The sequence below is a fragment of the Hemitrygon akajei genome, chromosome 22 (assembly GCF_048418815.1).
Source record: "Hemitrygon akajei chromosome 22, sHemAka1.3, whole genome shotgun sequence".
NCBI classification, from domain to species: Eukaryota; Metazoa; Chordata; class Chondrichthyes; order Myliobatiformes; family Dasyatidae; genus Hemitrygon; species Hemitrygon akajei.
In genome coordinates, this window is record NC_133145.1 from 3,761,595 (window position 1) to 3,782,654 (window position 21,060).

The 21,060-nt window shown below is 47.2% G+C and overlaps 1 protein-coding gene across 2 annotated transcripts in view; it reads right to left on the reverse strand.

The window, feature by feature from the left end:
* nup85 (nucleoporin 85) overlaps positions 1 to 15,018 on the reverse strand; it is a 64,096-nt gene extending 49,078 nt beyond the window's left edge. The window contains exons 1-3 of one of the 2 annotated variants that reach the window (XM_073026620.1): positions 14,890 to 15,018; positions 3,200 to 3,290; positions 2,253 to 2,412 (exon numbers count right to left, since the gene is read on the reverse strand). In XM_073026620.1, coding sequence (XP_072882721.1) covers positions 2,253 to 2,412; positions 3,200 to 3,290; positions 14,890 to 14,928 — 290 coding nt within the window. In that variant the 5' untranslated portion in view covers positions 14,929 to 15,018. Of the gene's footprint in view, positions 1 to 2,252; positions 2,413 to 3,199; positions 3,292 to 14,889 lie in introns of those variants that run through there. The other variant, XM_073026621.1, reaches the window with a different exon arrangement.
* Positions 15,019 to 21,060: the final 6,042 nt, after the last annotated feature.

Genomic DNA, 21,060 nt, shown 5'->3' on the forward strand with positions numbered 1-21,060 from the left:
TAACTTGGTAAGCAGCCTCATGTGTGGCACCTTATCAAAGGCCTTCTGAAAATCCAAATATAGAACATTCACTGCATCCCCTTTATCCATCCTACATGTAAGTTCCTCAAAAAATTCCAACAGGTTCATCAGGCAGGATTTTCCCTGAAGGAAACCATGCTGACTTTGTACTATCTTGTCCTGTGTCACCAAGTACTCCATCATGTACCTCATCATTAACAATTGACTCCAACATCTTCCCAACCACTGAGGTCAGACTAGCTTGTCTGCAGTTTCCTTTCTGCTGTCTTCCTCCTTTCTTAAAGAATGGAGTGACATTTGCAATTTTTCAGTCCTCTGGCACCATGCCAGACTCCAATGATTCTTGAAAGATCATTAATAAAGACTCCACAATCTCTACTGGTACCTCTTTCAGCACCCTAGGGTGCAGTTCATCTGTTCCAGGTGACTATGTACCTTTAGACCTTTCAGCTTTTTGAGCACCTTCTCCCTTGTAGCAAAACTGCACTCACTGCTCTTCCCTCTCATCCTTCAACATCTGGCACACTGCTAGTGCCTCGCACAGGACAACTGATTATTATTTCTCTGGCCTCATTTTCTAGTGGTCCTGTATCCACTCTAGTCTCTTTTTTTTTTACATACTTGTAAATGATTTTACTATCGACTCTGATATCGTTTACTAGCTGGGTTTCATATTTTCCTTCCTAATGATTCCTTTAGTTGCTCTCTGAAAGTTTTCAAAAGCTTACCAATCCTCTATCTTCCTGCTAATTTTTGCCTTAATGTATGCCCTTACTTTTGCTTTTACATTAACTTTGTCAGCCACGGTTGAATTATTTTGCTTTTTGAGCATTTCTTCATTTTTGGAATATATCTATCCTGCCTTCCTCATTTTTAACCAGAAACTCATGTCATTGCATTTCTGCTGTCATCTCTGCCAGCATCTTCTTCCCATTTACTTTAGGCAAATTATCTCTCATACCACTGTAATTTCCTTTAGTCCACTGCTATGTCAGACTTTACTTTCTCCCTATCAAATTTCAAGTTGAATTTAATCATATTGTGATCACTGGCTCCTAAAGGTTCTTTTACCTTAAGCTCCCTAATCACCTCCATTACATAACACCCGACCCAGGAGAGCTGAACCCTAGTAGGCTCAATGACAAACTGCTCTAAAAAGCCATCTTGTGGTCAGTTAACAAACTCACTCTCTTGGGATCCATTACCAACCTGATTTTTCCCAATCAACCTGCATGTTGAAATCTCCTGTGACTATCATAACATTCCCTTTTGACACGCCTTTTCTATTTCCCGTTGTAATCTGTAGTCCACATCCCAGCTACTGTTTGGAGGCCTGTCTATAACTGCTACCAGAGTCATTTTACCCTTGCAGTTTCTTAACTCAACCCATAAGGATTCAACATCTTCCAATCCTATGCAACATCTTTCCACTTATTTACCAGCAGAGCCACTACACTCCCTCTGTCTATAGTCATTGAGTATATTTAAGGCAGAGGTTGATTGATTCTTGATTTGTCAGGCATGAAGGGATACGGGGAGATGACAGGACATTGGGGCTGACAGGGAATTGGATCGCCAATGATGAAATGGCAAAGTAGATTCGATGGGCCAAATGGCCTAATTATACTCCTATATCTTATGGTCTTGTCTGTAGTTCCTAACTTGAAGTAGCAAAATAATTTCACTTTCATTTTCAGCCATTTTTGGCATCTCCAAGCCTGAATGTTTGAAACCACAGTGAGCAAAACAGTTCTGAATTGTCTTACTGTTTTATTTCTTGCCAACTATCAGTGACAAAAATCACTAGTTTTTGTACTCTGACACATTCAACTGATGCTATTTAAAAACCGTTTGCCTTAGCATGACATAGTGTCTAATGGCCACACAAGTGCACACACTGATGTTAGTAAGAGACTGTACAGCAACTGTCTCCCATCCCAATTAAACAGCATATTGCCCAAAATGAACGAAGGAAATGCCAGCTGTTTTCTCAATTAGTTTTGGTTGTTGAAGAGTTGTTCTATATGTGCTACCCCAATTAACTGGAATCCATTGTATTACCGTCTATGATAACTCATAACTGTTGGCTTTAAACGTCTTCAGAACTTTCATAAAATGCTATTTAAGTACCAAACTGACTTGCTTATATTCCTTACTTCCACAACTTGAAGAGAGAGTTAATAAAAATGTGTTGCCATGGAAGCACACCCTGAAAGTTAATGTCTACTCACTGTGCTTTGCTGATTTTGCAATCCTGCTCGGCTTTCTGAAGTGTCATGAAGATGCCATGCGACTCATTGAAAAGTTTGCTTAGAATTGGTGAGTAAATATCCTTATCTCTGCGAACAACTTGAATGTGAGCCATCTGTGAGGAAGTGCCAGGGGACTTGTCTGTGGTTTGACCAGAAAGAATGGTGTCCACAAATCATTTACTCAGATCCAGCAATACTTTCATTTACAACACCACATTGGCTAGAACAATGACATGCTGGGCCTCACAAGGGGTTGCTGAAGCAACAATGGATCTGCCACAGAAGAATTATAGTGTCCTAAAGCAGAGAACTCTTCAGCCCACCATCAAGTTACGTTAATCCTACACTAATCTCATTTTTATTCTCCCCTTATTCCCAACGACTCACTTACACACTGAGGTTAATTAACTGTGGCAAAATAACCTATCAACCAACACCTTTGTGATATGAGAGTAACCAGAAAACAAAAACTTACATCACAGGAGAACATGCAAACTTCTCACAGACAGCATGCAAAATCAGCATTGAACCTGGGTTACCAGAACTATAAGACAATTACTCTTCTCACAGCAACACTTGCCACCCTACCATAAAACTGATAATCATCCAAACATTAATCCTTCCGTTTTTGTCATCAATAGAAACAAATGTAATTATTCACATCAGTCAAATTCACAGCTCAGAAGGCCGTTCTACCTGCCACAGCTCTTTGTGGGAGCAATTTTGTTTACCAATCCCAAATCTACTGTACTACATCACCCAGTAGTTAGAACCTCCACACTAATCCCACAGGCCCCCTCTTTTCAAGAATTTCCAGTTTCAAGTGGTTGGGGAACAAAGAGCAACAGTATAGCAGATAAACAGTAGATCAATAATTTGTAATTATAAAAATTCTAATATAAACAATGATCAATATGTCACATTACCTGTCCGTTTATATTGTGTTGGATAGATCAAAATTTGCGTCGGGCCCCACTCAAACCCGATGGGTCGTCCAGGGCTCACTCCTGGAATGTCCTGATATCAGAGAGAAATAAATAGATTTCACAAATTAAGTGTGAATTTATCACCTTAGCTAAAGGAATACCAGAGTAACAGAGGGATACAGCACAGAATCAAGATCTTCAGCCCAGCAAAACTGCACCAAACACACACCACTACACAGATAACAATCTTATCTTTCTCCACATTTACATCACCTTGTCTTATGCACAAGGAGCAATTTAGAGTAGCCGATCTAATTACCGACCCACACATCTTTTCAGAAACACTAAGGTTAAACAAACACAATCAGAGGGCGACTCAGCCCATCGAGTCTGCTCCACCATTCCATCATGGCCGATTTACTTTCCTCTGCAACCACATTCTCCTGCCTTCTCCCTGTAACCTTACTAACAAAGAAGCTATCAACTTCCATGATAAATATACCAAATGACTTGGCCTCCACAGCTGACTGTGGCAATTAATTCTGCAGATTTACCACCTGCTCATCTGTTCTAAAGGGATGCCTTTCTATTCTGAGGCCATTTCCTCTGGTCTTAGACTGTCCCTCTATCCTCACCACATCACTCTAGGCCTTTCAATGTTCAGTAGGTTTGCAATGAGATTCCCTCCCCCACCCATTCTTCTAAACTGCAGTGATCACAAGCCCAGAGTCAAACAAACACTCCTCAAATGTTAATCCTTTCATTCCCACGATCATTCTTGCAGACCTTCCCCAAACCCCTTCCAATGACAGCACATCCTATCTTAGATATGTGGGCTAAAACTGCTCACAATCCTCCAAATGTAGTAATGTCAGCATTACATCCTTCACCTCCATCTCTAAGCCCAATTCTTTGGCAATGATCTCCTCATCCTCTCCCCTTCCCCCCATCTCCTCCCGATGACCCTTCCTTCATCTTTAGTTCTCCTTTTCTTGGTAACCCTGCTCTGGGATCTTTTTTATCACTGTCAACTAGATATCAACCATCTTGACTTCAGGACTCCTCTCTCTTATCTGAGCCTCGGTCTCTGACGCACTGCTCTCAACCCTCTCCACACCAATTCCAACCTTGCAATTAAGCCCACAGACAACAGAGGTGCGGCTGTAGTCTGCCAGACACCTCCTCTTACATACACCTTGAGAAAGATCCCACTGCACAGCATCAGGCCACTGTCCCCTGCACCACTACAAACTTCATTGATTCTGAAGATCTTCCATCCACTGCTACCAACTTCATAGTTCCTTTACTCCATGCTGCTTGTTTGTACCTCCTACCCAAGATCTACAAACCTGACTGCTATCCAGGCAGACCTGCTGTTTCTGCCTGCATCTGCTCTGATGATCATCTCATCATCATATAGATGTCCAGCCCATATACACCCTATTCCTCCCAGCAAGAAGGCCCTAAAGCTCTCCACTGCTTTCTGGACAGCAAATCTAAGCAGTTCACCTCCACCGCCACTCCTCCATCTGGCAGAACTGGTACTCACACTAATAACTTCGCTTTGGCTCTTCCTAGTTTCTCCAAACCGAAATTATAGCCATTGGCATCCACATGGGTCCCAGATATGCTCATCTTTTCATCAGCTACAAGGAACAATTCATATTCTAAGCCTGTACTGGCAATGCTCCCCAGCTGTCTCTGCACATCATTGGCACTGCTTCCTACTCCCATGCTGAGCTATTGATTTCATCAACTTTACCTCCAACCTGCCCTCAAATTTACTTGGTACATCTCTGACCCATTTCTCATCGCTCTGAAGATAGACTGTGTACTGATAACTTTTACAAGCCTGCTGATTCTCAGAGCTATCTGGACTATACCTTTTAAGACCATAAGACAAAGGAGCAGAAGTCAGCCATTCGGCCCATTGAGTCTGCTCCGCCATTTTATCATGAGCTGATCCATTCTCCCATTTAGTCCCACTCCCTCATCTTCTCACCATAACCTTTGATGCCCTGGCTACTCAGATACCTATCAATCTCTGCCTTAAATACACCCAATGACTTGGCCTCCACTGCTGCCCGTGGCAACAAATTCCAGATTCACCACCCTCTGGCTAAAAAGATTTCTTCGCATCACTGTTCTGAGTGGGCGCCCTGCAATCCTCAAGTCATGTCCTCTCGTACTAGACTCCCCCACCATGGGAACCAACTTTGCCACATCCACTCTGTCCATGCCTTTCAACATTTTCACCCTGTCACTTGTAAAACTGCTATTCTCTTTTCTCAGCTCCTCTGTCTCTACAGCATTTGTTCTCAAGTTAAAGCTTTCCATTCCAGAAAATCTGAGATATCTGTCTTCAAAGAGTGGAGTTTCCCTTCTTCTACCATCGATGCTGCCTTCACCTGTATCTCTTCCATTTCCCTCACATCCACCTTTACCCCATCTTCACAGCAGGGATACAGCTTAGACCCCATAAAGCTCTGTATCGAACTCAACAGTCTCCATAACTTTCAGCATCTTCAAAGGGCTCCTGCTACTTACCTTCCAATCTCCACTTTCTACAGGGATTACCTTCTACCTGACTCTCTTGTCTACTTGTCCCTCCCCACTGATTTCCCTCCTGGCACTTATCCCTGCAAGCAGGACAAGTGCTACACCTGCCCCTACACCTCCTCCCTCACCATCACTTAGGGCACCAAACAGTTCTTCCAGGTGAGGCAATTCTTCACCTGCAAGTCCATCATGGTCATCTACTGTATCCAATGCTCCCAGTGTGGCCTCCTCTACATTATTGAGACCCAATGCAGATTCAGGTGAGCTCCTTCACTCTACCCTTCACAAAAGGTGGGATTTTCCAGTGGCCATGCATTTTAATTCAACTTCCTATTCCAACCCGCCAGTCCATGGCCTTCTCTAGTGTCGATGAGGCCATTGTCGGGTTGGAGAAGCAACACCTCATTCTGTCTGGGTCGGTCCAACACAATGGCAAAAAACATTGATTTTCACCCTTCCTCCCCTCTCTTATTTTCCATTCCAGCTCCCCTCTCACCTCTTCTCTTTACCTGCTCATCATCTCCCTCTGGTGCCCCTCCCTCCTCCTTCCCTTTTTTCAATGGTCCACTCTCTTTTCGTACCAGGTTCCTTCTTCTCCAGCCCTTTTACCTTTTCCACCCACATACCCTCTCACCGAGCTTCATCTATCACTTGCCAGCTTGTCCTCCTTCCCCTCCTCCCACCTTCTTATTCTGGCTTCTTCCCCCTTCCTTTCCAGTCCTGATGAAGGTCCTCAGCCCAAAACATTCACTGCACATTCCTCACCATAGATGCTACCTGACCTGCTTAGTTCTTCTTGCATTTTGTGTGTTTCCTGGATCTCTACAATCTGCAAAATCTCTTGTGCATTACATCAGTGTTTTTATTTTCTAATCCTTTCAAAATAAATGCTCATATTGTATTATTTACCTTCCTCAACTTGCAAGAGAACATTTAGGAATTGTGCACCAGGACTCTTAAGTTCCTTTGTACCTTCCACTTGTTAAATAGTTCCCTATTTTTAACATGATCTACACATTTATTGTTCTACCAAAGCATGACCATACTCTTCTCTACACAGTTTTCCATCTGCCATTTCTTAGTCCATTCTCCCAATCTGTCCAAGTCCTTCTGCAGACTCTCTGCTTTCTCAACACTACCTGCCCCACCACCTATCTTTGTATCATCCACAAACCTGGCTACAAAACCATCAATTCTGTCATCCAGATCATTAACTTCCAGCAGATCGATACTAGCCAACAGCTACTGAGCTAATCTTTGTTTATGCTAATACTGTTCCTGCAATAAGACCATAGGAGCAGAATTAGGCCATTTGGCCCATCAGGTCTGCTCTGCCTTTCCATCTTGGCTGATTTATTATCCCCTTTCAAACCCATCTTCCTGCCTTCTTGTCATAACCTTTGAAGTCCTTACAAATCAATAACCTATCAACCTCTGCTTTAGATATCTACAATGACCTGACCTCCAGGGCAGTCCGTGGCAATGAATTCCACAGATTCTTCATGCTCCAGCTGAAGAAATTCCTCCTCATCTCTCTAAATCATTGACATTTAACGTGAAAAGCAATGGTCCCAACATTGGCACCCATGGTACCCATTGGTCACTGATATGATAAAGTATGTAAAGGGTTAACACGGTCCGTTAAACAATAGCAGCGTGTTTTTCTGCAAGAAACCGCTGATGATCAGCAGATGTGCTAAGCTTGCTAGTCAATGCTGAGCAATATTTCTTCATGTAGTTAGACAGCTAGTGTTTCAAGGTCCTTGTCTCTTTGTGCAGTCATGCACATAAATAAGATCGGCTCCAGCCTGTCCTATGCATGTGGCCACTATATCTGTTCTGTAATTTGTCTCTCTGTACTGTCACCCACATAGGTAAGACCAGCTCCAGCCTGCGCTGTGTGGGTTTACGTGAGCAACTATATCTATACCGCACGAGGAACTGCCGGTTAGTTGGTGGACCAAGCAGAAGAGTCACAGACTGTTCCTGTTTGAGCGACTAACTGAAGTGCCCCGGAGGCTTTGAATAAAGGGTTTATTCAAAACCCTGTGAAAAGGGTCTCTGAGTGAGTTTATCCAGATTCGACTTCCAACAGGCAACGAAAACACCCCTTTTATTCCCACTCTGCCTCCTGCAAGTCAGCAATTTTTCCTATCCATACTAGTATCTTTCCTGAAATACCATGTGCTCTTGTTTAGCAAACTCACATGTGGCACCTTATCAAAGGCCTTCTGGAAATCAAGTAAACATCCACCGACTCTCCTTTGTCTATCCTGCCTGTTATTTCCTCAAAGAATTCCAACAGATTAACAAGTGAGATTTCCCCTTAAAGAAACCATGCTATTTTATCATGTACCTCTGAGAACACTGAAACCTCATCCTTAATAATGAACTCCAACACCTTGCCAAATACTGAAGTCAGGTTAACTGGCCAATAATTATCTGTCTTTTGCCTCCTTCCCGTCTTAAAGAGTGGAATGACACTTGCCATTTTCCAGTTCTCTGGAACCACTCCAGATTCTAGTCATGCTTGATAGATCATTAGTAATGCTTCCACAATCTCTTCAGAACCCGGGGTGTATTCCAGCTGGCTGAAGTGACTCATCTACCTTCAGAGCTTTCAGCTTCCCAAGCACCTTCTCCTTAGTAATAACAGTACACTAACTTCTACCTGCTACAGGCTGAAAACTTGTGCCGACCAACTGGCGGGGGTATTCAAGAACATTTTTAACCTCTCACTGCTACAAGAGGAAAGTTTCCACTTGCTTCAAAAAGGCAACAATTTATACCAGTGCCTAAGAAGAATAATGTGAACTGCCTTAATGACTATCGCCCAGTAGCACTCACATCGACAGAGATGAAATGCTTTGAGAGGTTGGTCATGACTAGACTGAACTCCTGCCTCAGCAAGGACCTGGACCCATTGCAATTTGCCAATCGCCACAACAGGTCAACGGCAGATGCAATCTCAATGGCTCTTCACACACCTGTAGACCACCTGGACAACACAAACACCTACGTCAGGATGCTGTTCATCAACTACAGCTCAGCTTTCTACACCATCATTCCCACAATCCTGACTGAGAACTTGCAGAACCTGGGCCTCTGTACTTGCATCCTCGACTTCCTAACTGAAGACCACAATCTGTGTAGATTGGTGATAACATATCTTCCTCTCTGATGATCAACACTGGCTCACCTCAGGGGCGTGTGCTTAGCCCACCGCTCTACTCTCTCTCTATATCCGTGACTGTGTGACTAGGCATAGCTCAAATACCACTATAAATTCACAATTCATAGCGAAGGGATTCCAGCTTCGGTTCCAGGCTCCGCCGCCACCTATAAATTTGCTGACGATACAACCATTAACCGTCTCAGATGGAGACGAGAGGACATACAGGAGCAAGATATACCAACTAGTGGAGTGGTGTCGCAGCAACAACCTTGCACTCAACGTCAGTAAGACGAAAGAACTGATTGTGGACTTCAGGAAGGGTAAGACAAAGGAACACATACCAATCCTCATAGAGGCATCAGAAGTGGAAAGAGTGAGCGGTTTCAAGTTCCTGGTTGTCAATTTCTCTGAGGACCTAACCTGGTCCCAACATATCGATGCAGTTATAAGGAAGGCAAAACAGCCACTATACTTTATTAGGAGTTTGAAGAGATTTGGTATGTCAACAAGTACACTCAAAAACTTCTACAGATGTACCGTTGAGAGCATTCCGACAGGCTGCATCACTGTCTGGTATGGGGGTGGGAGGGGGCTACTGCACAGGACCGAAAGAAGATGCAAAGGGTTGTAAATTTAGTCAGCTCCAACTTGGGTACTAGCCTACAAAGTACCCAGGACATCTTCAATGAGCAGCACCTCAGAAAGGCAGCGTCCATTAAGGACCTCCAGCACGCAGGGCATGTCCTTTTCTCACTGGTACTGTCAGGTAGGAGGTACAGAAGCCTGAAGGCACACACTCAGCAATTCAGGAACAGCTTCTTCTCCTCTGCCATCCGATTCCTAAATGGGCATTGAACTCTTGGACACTACCTTACTTTTTAAATATATATTATTTCTGTTTTTTGCATGATCTTTAATCTATTCCATATATGTATACAGTAATTTATTTATTATTTTGTTTTGTTTTTTTCTATATTATGTATTGCATTGAACTGCTGCTGCTAAGTTAACAAATTTCACGTCACATGCCGGTGATAATAAACTTGATTCTGATTCTAACAGATTCGAATTTCTGTCAGAGAAAACTGGCGCAAAATGCTTATTCAGTTCATCTGTCATTTCTTTGTTCCCCATTGGTACCTCTCCAGCGTCATTTCCCAGTGATCCAATGTCCACTCTCACCTCCCTTTTACTCCATATACTGTATACCGAGAAAAACTTTGTATCTGCTTTTATATTATGGGCTAGCTTATCTTCATATTCCATCTTTTCTCACCATATTGCTTTTTTAGTTGTCTTCTGGTGGTTTTTAAAAGCTTCCCACTAATTTTTGCTACATTGTATGCCCTCTCTTTTGCTTTTATCGTGCCTCTGACTTCCCTCATCAGCCACAATTGCCTCATCTTCTCTTTAGAATGCTGCTTCTTCTTTGGGATGAACTGATCCCACATTTTCCAACTTAATCCCAGATACTCCAGCATTGCTTCTCTGTCCACGTCCCCTTCCAATCAACTTTGACCAGTTCCTCTCTCATGGCTCTGTAGTTAGCTTTACTCAACTGTAATATCAATATATCTGATTTTAGTTTGCCCCTCTCCAGCTGCAGGGTGAACTTTGTCACATTATGATCACTATCTTAAGCTCCCTAATCAAATCTGGTACAGTGCACAACACCCAATCCAGCACTATGTTTTCCATAAGACATAGGAACAGATTTAGGCCATCTGGCCCATCAAGTCTGCTCTGTCATTCAATCATGGCTGATCCTTTTTTCCTATCTCCTCTTCAAACCCAGTTCCCATCTCCTCCCTGTAACTTTTGATGCCATGTCTCGTCAAGAACCTATCAATCTCTGCCTTAAATACACCCAACGACCTGGCCTCCACAGCTGTATGTGGCAACAAATTCACCACCCTTTGGCTAAAGAAATTTCTCCGCATCTCTATTTTGGAAAGGCACCCCTCCATCCCCTTCTCCTAGACATTCCCACCATGGGAAACATCCTTTCCACATCTACTCTGTCTAGACCTTTAAATATTTGAAAAGTTTCAATAAGATCCCCCCCTCATCCTTCTGAATTCCAGTAAGAACAAACCCAGAGCCATCAAATGTTTCTCGTATGACAAACCTTTCTTTCCTGGAATCATCCCTGTGAACCTCCTCTGGACCCTCTCCAATGGCAACACATCTTTTCTATGATGAGGGGCCCAAAACAGTTCACAATACTCAAGGTGAGGTCTCACCAGTGCCTCAGCATCACATCCCTGTTCTTGTATTATCGACCTCATGAAATGAGTGTTAACATGGCATTTGCCTTCCTCACCACCAACTCAATCTTCAGGGTGTTCTGCACAAGGACTCCCAAGTCCCTCTGCGTCTCAGACTCCTGGACTTTCTCCCCTTTTAGAAACTAGTCTGCATATTTATTTCTACTACCAAAGTGCATGGCCATACATTTTCCAACATTGTATTTCTTTTGCCACTTTCTTGCTCATTCTCCTAATCTGTCTTCTGCATCCTACCTGTTTCCTCAACACTACCTACCCCTCCACCAATCTTTGTATCACGGGCAAACTTGGCAACAAAGCCATCTACTCCATCATCCAAATCATTTATATACAGCATAAAAAGAAGTGGTTCTAACACCAACCCCCGCAGAACACCACTAGTCACTGGCAGCCAACCAGAAAAGGATCCTTTCATTCCCACTCACTGCCTCCTACCAATCAGCCAGTGCTCTAGCCATGTTAGTAAGTTTCCTGTAATACCATGGGCTCTTAACTTGGTAAGCAGCCTCATGCGTGGTACTTTGTCAATGGCGTTCTGAAAGTCCAAATATACAACATCCACTGCATCCCCTTTATCTATCCTACTTGTAAACTCCTCAAATAATTCCAAGAGGTCCGACAAGCAAGATTTTCCCCGAAGCAAATCATGCTGACTTTGTACTATCTTGTCCTGTGTCACCAAGTACTCCATCACCTCCCTTAACAATTGACTCTAATATATTCCCAACCACTGAGGTCTGGCTAACTGGTCCATAATTTCCTTTCTGCTACCTTCCTCCCTTTTTAAAGAGTGGAGTAACATTTGCAATTTTCCAGTCCTCTGGCACCATGGCAGAGTAATGCCACCACAATCTCTAACACTACCTCTTTCAGAACCCTAGGGTGCAGATCCTCTGCTCTGGGTGACTTTTGTACCTTTAGGTCTTTCAGCTTTTTGAGCACCTTCTCTCTTGTAACAGTAAGTTAACCCACTTCTCTTCCTTCAAACAATACATCAGGCACACTGCTAGTGTCTTTCACAGTGAAGACTGATGCAAAATACTCATTTAGATCATCAGCTATCTCCTTATCTACATTATTATTTCTCCAGCCTCATTTTCTAGCGGTCCTATGTCCACTCTCATTTTTCGTTTATTTTTAACATACCTGAAAAAACTTTTACTATCCATTTTGATATTGCTAGCTTGCTTTCATATTTCATCGTTTCCCTTCAAATGATTTTTTAGTTGCTCTCTGTAGGTTTTTCAAAACTTCCCAATCCTCTGTCTTCCCACTAATTTTTGTTTTGTTGTATGCCCTCTCTTTTGCTTTTACAATAGTTTTGACTTCCTTAGTCAGCTCAATGACAAGCTGCTTTAAAAATCCATCTTTAGGCATTCTGCAAGTTCCTTCTTTTGGATCCAGCACCAACCTGATATTTCCAATCTACCTGCGTACTGAAATCCCTATGCCATTCTAACAAACCTTTTCTGCCACCATTGCAATTTGCGCCCCACATCCTGGCTACTGTTCAGAAGCCTGAGTATTTCTCCCATCCAGTCTTCTTACCCTTGCAGCTTCTTAACTCTACGCACATCTTCTGAAACCTATCACTTCTTTCTAAGGATTTCATTTTCTTTTAAACAAACAAAGCCACCCCACCCTCTTTGTCCACCTGCCCATTCTTTTGATATGATGCACATCTTCGGATGTTAAGTTCACAACTGTGATCTTTTTCCAGCCACAGCTCTGCCAACTTCTAACTGCACAAGATCATATACTATATGCACTCAAATAATTTAACACCTTCAGTCCTGTATTCACCACCCTTTTTAATTTTTTTCTCAATGTTGCCTTAAGTTAAATTCTTGTCGTTTTACAAACTTTTTGTCTTATTCTTTATTCTGGAGACTTCACTAAACTCTCCTGAACTCTCCATAAAGCATAGGAGCAGAATTAGGCCATTTGGCCAATCAAGTCTGCTCCACTATTCAATCACAGCTGATCCTTTTTACCCCTACTCGGCCCCGTTCCCCTACCTTCTCCCCATAACCTTTCATGCTGTGGCCAATCAACAACCTATCAAGCTCTGATTTAAATACACCCACTGATCTGGACTTCTCAGCTGCCTGTGATAATGAATTCCAAATTCACCACCCTCTAGCTAAAGAAATTTCGCCGCAACTGTTTTATATGGACACCTCTCTATTGAGCGGCTGTGCCCTCTTGTCCTAGACTCTCCCACCATCAGAAACATCTTTTTCACATCTACTCTGTCTCGGCCTTTCAAAATTCAATAGGTTTCAATGAGATCCCCCCTTAATCCTTCTAAATTCCAGCAAGTACAGACCCAGATCTAGCAAATGTTGCTCATATGATAACCCTTTCATTCCTGGAATCATCCTTGTAAACCTCTCCACTACCTGCACAAACAAGAGAAAATCTGCAGATGCTGGAAATCCGAGCACACACACAGGTCCTGCTGAAGGGTCTCAGCCTGAAACTTCGACTGTGCTTTTTACCGTGAATGCTGCCTGGTCTGCTGAGTTCATCCAGCACTTTGTGTGTGCTGCCCATTGTCAGCACATTTTTTTCTCAGACGAGGAGCCTAGAACTGTTCACAATACTCAAGGTGAGGCCTCACCAGTACCTCAGCATCACATCCCTGCTCTTGTATTCTAGACCTCTTGAAATGAATGCTAACAACGCATTTGCCTTCCTCACCATCTCTCACTTATCTTTCCAAGCAGCTGAACTGACCTTCTACTATTTAGTTTAAATCCCTATCCATAGCCCTGGCTCCGTAATTCACCAGGAGCCCATTAGAACAGCTTCCTCCTTCCCAATACTGGCACAAATTCAAACCCACTTATCCCACACCAATCTTTCAGCCATGCATTTACCACGTGATTCAGGTAACAGTCCAGAGATTATTACCTTTTTGCTTATGCATTTTAATTTGGTCCCTAGCTACTCAAATAACCTCTTTCCCTGTTCACCCTACATCGTTGGCACTCACATGAACTGCAACTAGATGTTTTCCCTCCCACTCCATATTCCTCTGCAAGCCAGATGGAATGTCCCAAATCTGGGCACCTGGCAGACAATCCTGCCTTCAGGACTCTCAATCCTTGTGACAGGGAATTGTCTATTCCTCTGACTGTACTATCCCCAATTGCAACTACATTTCTCTTCTCTCCCCACGCTTGAATGCGCTCCCCGGACCACGATGCCACAGTTCAGTTGCTCAGCCTCCCATGCTCGCAGAGAGCAACAATCTCAGACCCGTTGGCAAGTTCAAGGGCTGAAGCTTCTCCAGGATCCCGCTACCTCTCTTGTCCCTGGCCACGGACCAGCTCTGAAGCAGTTAATCATGTAACAGAATTCAGGTAACTCTCCCCTGAGCATCGAGGCATCTGAAGCTCAGATCGCCTGCTTTCAGCCGAGTTCCTCGAGCGGCCAAGACTCTTACTTGCTGCCGATGTTATCAACAGGAAGCCCAGTAAACTCACGATGTGGAACTACAACACATGAACTGATCCTGCATCCCGCATCTCCGCTTTATTTAACAGTTGCCTCCTAGTAGTCACCCACTTCCCATGACTCCACACTCCCTTTCACCCCACACGCTCCACGGCCCCTGCTACTTATTCCAGCCTCTCCTTTCCCCCGCCGCCCATTCCCCTCACCGTGACAGGAACCTCCGTCTCAGACTCCAACTCCTCCATTCCGTGCGCCTTCCCGCTCCGGCGCCTTTTGGTGACGCGCCGAACGTCATCCGCCAGCGACGTCAAACGGAGGGCTGTCGGTCCATCCTTCTCCTCACATCCTCAATCCTCCCTCCGTCCCCTCACTCCAGTTCATCTCATCCCTCCCTCCGTCCCCTCACTCCATTCCATCTCATCCCTCCCTCCGTCCCCTCACTCCATTCCATCTCATCCCTCCCTCCGTCCCCTCACTCCATTCCATCTCATCCCTCCCTCCGTCCCCTCACTCCATTCCATCTCATCCCTCCCTCTGTCCCCTCACTCCATTCCATCTCATCCCTCCCTCCGTCCCCTCACTCCAGTTCATCTCATCCCTCCCTCCGTCCCCTCACTCCAGTTCATCTCATCCCTCCCTCCGTCCCCTCACTCCATTCCATCTCATCCCTCCCTCCGTCCCCTCACTCCATTCCATCTCATCCCTCCCTCCGTCCCCTCACTCCATTCCATCTCATCCCTCCCTCCGTCCCCTCACTCCATTCCATCTCATCCCTCCCTCCGTCCCCTCACTCCATTCCATCTCATCCCTCCCTCCGTCCCCTCATTCCATTTCATCTCATTCCTCCCTCCCCCCACTCACTCCATTTCATCTCATTCCTCCCTCCGTCCCCTCACTCCGTTTCATCTCATTCCTCCCTCCGTCCCCTCACTCCGTTTCATCTCATTCCTCCCTCCGTCCCCTCACTCCATTTCATCTCATTCCTCCCTCCGACCCCTCACTCCGTTTCATCTCATTCCTCCCTCCGTCCCCTCACTCCATTTCATCTCATTCCTCCCTCCGTCCCCTCACTCCTGTTCATCTCATTCCTCCCTCTGTCCCCTCACTCCATTTCATCTCATTCCTCCCTCCGTCCCCTCACTCCAGTTCATCTCATTCCTCCCTCCGTCCCCTCATTCCATTTCATCTCATTCCTCCCTCCGTCCCCTCCCTCCGTTTCAACTCATTCCTCCCTCCGTCCCCTCACTCCGTTTCATCTCATTCCTCCCTCCGTCCCCTCACTCCATTTCATCTCATTCTTCCCTCCGTCCCCTCTCTCCAGTTAATCTCATTCCTCCCTCCGTCCCCTCACTCCATTTCATCTCATTCCTCCCTCCGTCCCCTCACTCCATTTCATCTCATTCCTCCCTCTGTCCCCTCACTCCAGTTCATCTCATTCCTCCCTCCACCCCCTCACTCCATTTCATCTCATTCCTCCCTCCGCCCCCTCACTCCATTTCATCTCATTCCTCCCTCCGCCCCCTCACTCCAGTTCATCTCATTCCTCCCTCCGCCCCCTCACTCCAGTTCATCTCATTCCTCCCTCCGCCCCCTCACTCCAGTTCATCTCATTCCTCCCTCCGTCCCCTCACTCCAGTTCATCTCATTCCTCCCTCCGTCCCCTCACTCCATTCCATCTCATCCCTCCCTCCGTCCCCTCACTCCATCTCATTCCTCCTTCCGTCCCCTCACTCCAGTTCATCTCATTCCTCCCTCCGCCCCCTCACTCCATTTCATCTCATTCCTCCCTCCGCCCACTCACTCCAGTTCATCTCATTCCTCCCTCCGCCCCCTCACTCCAGTTCATCTCATTCCTCCCTCCGTCCCCTCACTCCAGTTCATCTCATTCCTCCCTCCGTCCCCTCACTCCATTTCATCTCATTCCTCCCTCCGTCCCCTCACTCCAGTTCATCTCATTCCTCCCTCCGTCCCCTCACTCCATTTCATCTCATTCTTCGTCCCCTCTCTCCAGTTAATCTCATTCCTCCCTCCGTCCCCTCACTCCATTTCATCTCATTCCTCCCTCCGTCCCCTCACTCCAGTTCATCTCATTCCTCCCTCCGCCCCCTCACTCCATTTCATCTCATTCCTCCCTCCGCCCCCTTACTCCATTTCATCTCATTCCTCCCTCCGCCCCTCACTCCAGTTCATCTCATTCCTCCCTCCGCCCCCTCACTCCAGTTCATCTCATTCCTCCCTCCGCCCCCTCACTCCAGTTCATCTCATTCCTCCCTCCGTCCCCTCACTCCAGTTCATCTCATTCCTCCCTCCGTCCCCTCACTCCATTCCATCTCATCCCTCCCTCCGTCCCCTCACTCCATCTCATTCCTCCCTCCGTCCCCTCACTCCAGTTCATCTCATTCCTCCCTCCACCCCCTCACTCCATTTCATCTCATTCCTCCTTCCGCCCCCTCACTCCAGTTCATCTCATTCCTCCCTCCGTCCCCTCACTCCATCTCATTCCTCCCTCCGTCCCCTCACTCCAGTTCATCTCATTCCTCCCTCCGTCCCCTCACTCCATTTCATCTCATTCCTCCCTCTGTCCCCTCACTCCATTTCATCTCATTCCTCCCTCCGTCCCCTCACTCCATTTAATCAAATTCCTCCCTCCGTCCCTTCACTCCATTTCATCTCATTCCTCCCTCTGTCCCCTCACTCCAGTTCATCTCATTCCTCCCTCCGTCCCCTCACTCCATTTCATCTCATTCCTCCCTCCGTCCCCTCACTCCTGTTCATCTCATGCCTCCCTCTGTCCCCTCACTCCTTCATCTCATTCCTCCCTCCGTCCCCTCACTCCGTTTCAACTCATTCCTCCCTCCGTCCCCTCACTCCGTTTCATCTCATTCCTCCCTCCGTCCCCTCACTCCATTTCATCTCATTCTTCCCTCCGTCCCCTCTCTCCAGTTAATCTCATTCCTAACTCCGTCCCCTCACTCCATTTCATCTCATTCCTCCCTCCGTCCCCTCACTCCATTTCATCTCATTCCTCCCTCCGTCCCCTCACTCCAGTTCATCTCATTCCTCCCTCCACCCCCTCACTCCATTTCATCTCATTCCTCCCTCTGCCCCCTCACTCCATTTCATCTCATTCCTCCCTCCGCCCCCTCACTCCAGTTCATCTCATTCCTCCCTCCGCCCCCTCACTCCAGTTCATCTCATTCCTCCCTCCGCCCCCTCACTCCAGTTCATCTCATTCCTCCCTCCGTCCCCTCACTCCAGTTCATCTCATTCCTCCCTCCGTCCCCTCACTCCATTCCATCTCATTCCTCCCTCCGTCCCCTCACTCCAGTTCATCTCATTCCTCCCTCCGTCCCCTCACTCCAGTTCATCTCATTCCTCCCTCCGCCCCCTCACTCCATTTCATCTCATTCCTCCCTCCGCCCACTCACTCCAGTTCATCTCATTCCTCCCTCCGCCCCCTCACTCCAGTTCATCTCATTCCTCCCTCTGTCCCCTCACTCCAGTTCATCTCATTCCTCCCTCCGTCCCCTCACTCCATTTCATCTCATTCCTCCCTCCGTCCCCTCACTCCAGTTCTTCTCATTCCTCCCTCCGTCCCCTCACTCCATTTCATCTCATTCTTCGTCCCCTCTCTCCAGTTAATCTCATTCCTCCCTCCGTCCCCTCACTCCATTTCATCTCATTCCTCCCTCCGTCCCCTCACTCCATTTCATCTCATTCCTCCCTCCGTCCCCTCACTCCAGTTCATCTCATTCCTCCCTCCGCCCCCTCACTCCATTTCATCTCATTCCTCCCTCCGCCCCCTTACTCCATTTCATCTCATTCCTCCCTCCGCCCCCTCACTCCAGTTCATCTCATTCCTCCCTCCGCCCCCTCACTCCAGTTCATCTCATTCCTCCCTCCGCCCCCTCACTCCAGTTCATCTCATTCCTCCCTCCGTCCCCTCACTCCATTCCATCTCATCCCTCCCTCCGTCCCCTCACTCCATCTCATTCCTCCCTCCGTCCCCTCACTCCAGTTCATCTCATTCCTCCCTCCACCCCCTCACTCCATTTCATCTCATTCCTCCTTCCGCCCCCTCACTCCAGTTCATCTCATTCCTCCCTCCGTCCCCTCACTCCATCTCATTCCTCCCTCCGTCCCCTCACTCCAGTTCATCTCATTCCTCCCTCCGTCCCCTCACTCCATTTCATCTCATTCCTCCCTCTGTCCCCTCACTCCATTTCATCTCATTCCTCCCTCCGTCCCCTCACTCCATTTAATCAAATTCCTCCCTCCGTCCCTTCACTCCATTTCATCTCATTCCTCCCTCTGTCCCCTCACTCCAGTTCATCTCATTCCTCCCTCCGTCCCCTCACTCCATTTCATCTCATTCCTCCCTCCGTCCCCTCACTCCTGTTCATCTCATTCCTCCCTCTGTCCCCTCACTCCTTCATCTCATTCCTCCCTCCGTCCCCTCACTCCAGTTCATCTCATTCCTCCCTCCGTCCCCTCATTCCATTTCATCTCATTCCTCCCTCCGTCCCCTCACTCCATTTCATCTCATTCCTCCCTCCGTCCCCTCACTCCAGTTCATCTCATTCCTCCCTCCACCCCCTCACTCCATTTCATCTCATTCCTCCCTCTGTCCCCTCACTCCGTTTAATCTCATTCCTCCCTCCGTCCCCTCACTCCATTTCATCTCATTCCTCCCTCCGTCCCCTCACTCCAGTTCATCTCATTCCTCCCTCCGTCCCCTCACTCCATTTCATCTCATTCTTCCCTCCGTCCCCTCTCTCCAGTTAATCTCATTCCTCCCTCCGTCCCCTCACTCCATTTCATCTCATTCCTCCCTCCGTCCCCTCACTCCATTTCATCTCATTCCTCCCTCCGTCCCCTCACTCCAGTTCATCTCATTCCTCCCTCCACCCCCTCACTCCATTTCATCTCATTCCTCCCTCCGCCCCCTCACTCCATTTCATCTCATTCCTCCCTCCGCCCCCTCACTCCAGTTCATCTCATTCCTCCCTCCGCCCCCTCACTCCAGTTCATCTCATTCCTCCCTCCGTCCCCTCACTCCAGTTCATCTCATTCCTCCCTCCGTCCCCTCACTCCATTCCATCTCATCCCTCCCTCCGTCCCCTCACTCCATCTCATTCCTCCCTCCGTCCCCTCACTCCAGTTCATCTCATTCCTCCCTCCGTCCCCTCACTCCATTTCATCTCATTCCTCCCTCCGTCCCCTCACGCCATTTCATCTCATTCCCCCCTCCGTCCCCTCACTCCATTTCATCTCATTCCCCCCTCCGTCCCCTCACTCCAGTTCATCTCATTCCCCCCTCCGTCCCCTCACTCCATTTCATCTCATTCCTCCCTCCGTCCCCTCACTCCATTTCATCTCATTCCTCCCTCCGTCCCCTCACTTTAGTTCATCTCATTCCTCCCTCCGTCCCCTCACTCCAGTTCATCTCATTCCTCCCTCCGTCCCCTCACTCCATTTCATCTCATTCCTCCCTCCGTCCCCTCACTCCAGTTCATCTCATTCCTCCCTCCGTCCCCTCACTCCATTTCATCTCATTCCTCTCTCCGTCCCCTCACTCCAGTTCATCTCATTCCTCCCTCCGTCCCCTCACTCCATTTCATCTCATTCCTCCCTCCGTCCCCTCACTCCAGTTCATCTCATTCCTCCCTCCGTCCCCTCACTCCATTTCATCTCATTCCTCCCTCCGTCCCCTCACTCCATTTCATCTCATTCCTCCCTCCGTCCCCTCACTCCATTCCATCTCATCCCTCCCTCCGTCCCCTCACTCCATCTCATTCCTCCCTTCGTCCCCTCACTCCAGTTCATCTCATTCCTCCCTCCGTCCCCTCACTCCATTCCATCTCATCCCTCCCTCCGTCCCCTCACTCCATCTCATTCCTCCCTCCGTCCCCTCACTCCAGTTCATCTCATTCCTCCCTCCACCCCCTCACTCCATTTCATCTCATTCCTCCTTCCGCCCCCTCACTCCAGTTCATCTCATTCCTCCCTCCGTCCCCTCACTCCATCTCATTCCTCCCTCCGTCCCCTCACTCCAGTTCATCTCATTCCTCCCTCCGTCCCCTCACTCCATTTCATCTCATTCCTCCCTCTGTCCCCTCACTCCATTTCATCTCATTCCTCCCTGCGTCCCCTCACTCCATTTAATCAAATTCCTCCCTCCGTCCCTTCACTCCATTTCATCTCATTCCTCCCTCTGTCCCCTCACTCCAGTTCATCTCATTCCTCCCTCCGTCCCCTCACTCCATTTCATCTCATTCCTCCCTCCGTCCCCTCACTCCTGTTCATCTCATTCCTCCCTCTGTCCCCTCACTCCTTCATCTCATTCCTCCCTCCGTCCCCTCACTCCAGTTCATCTC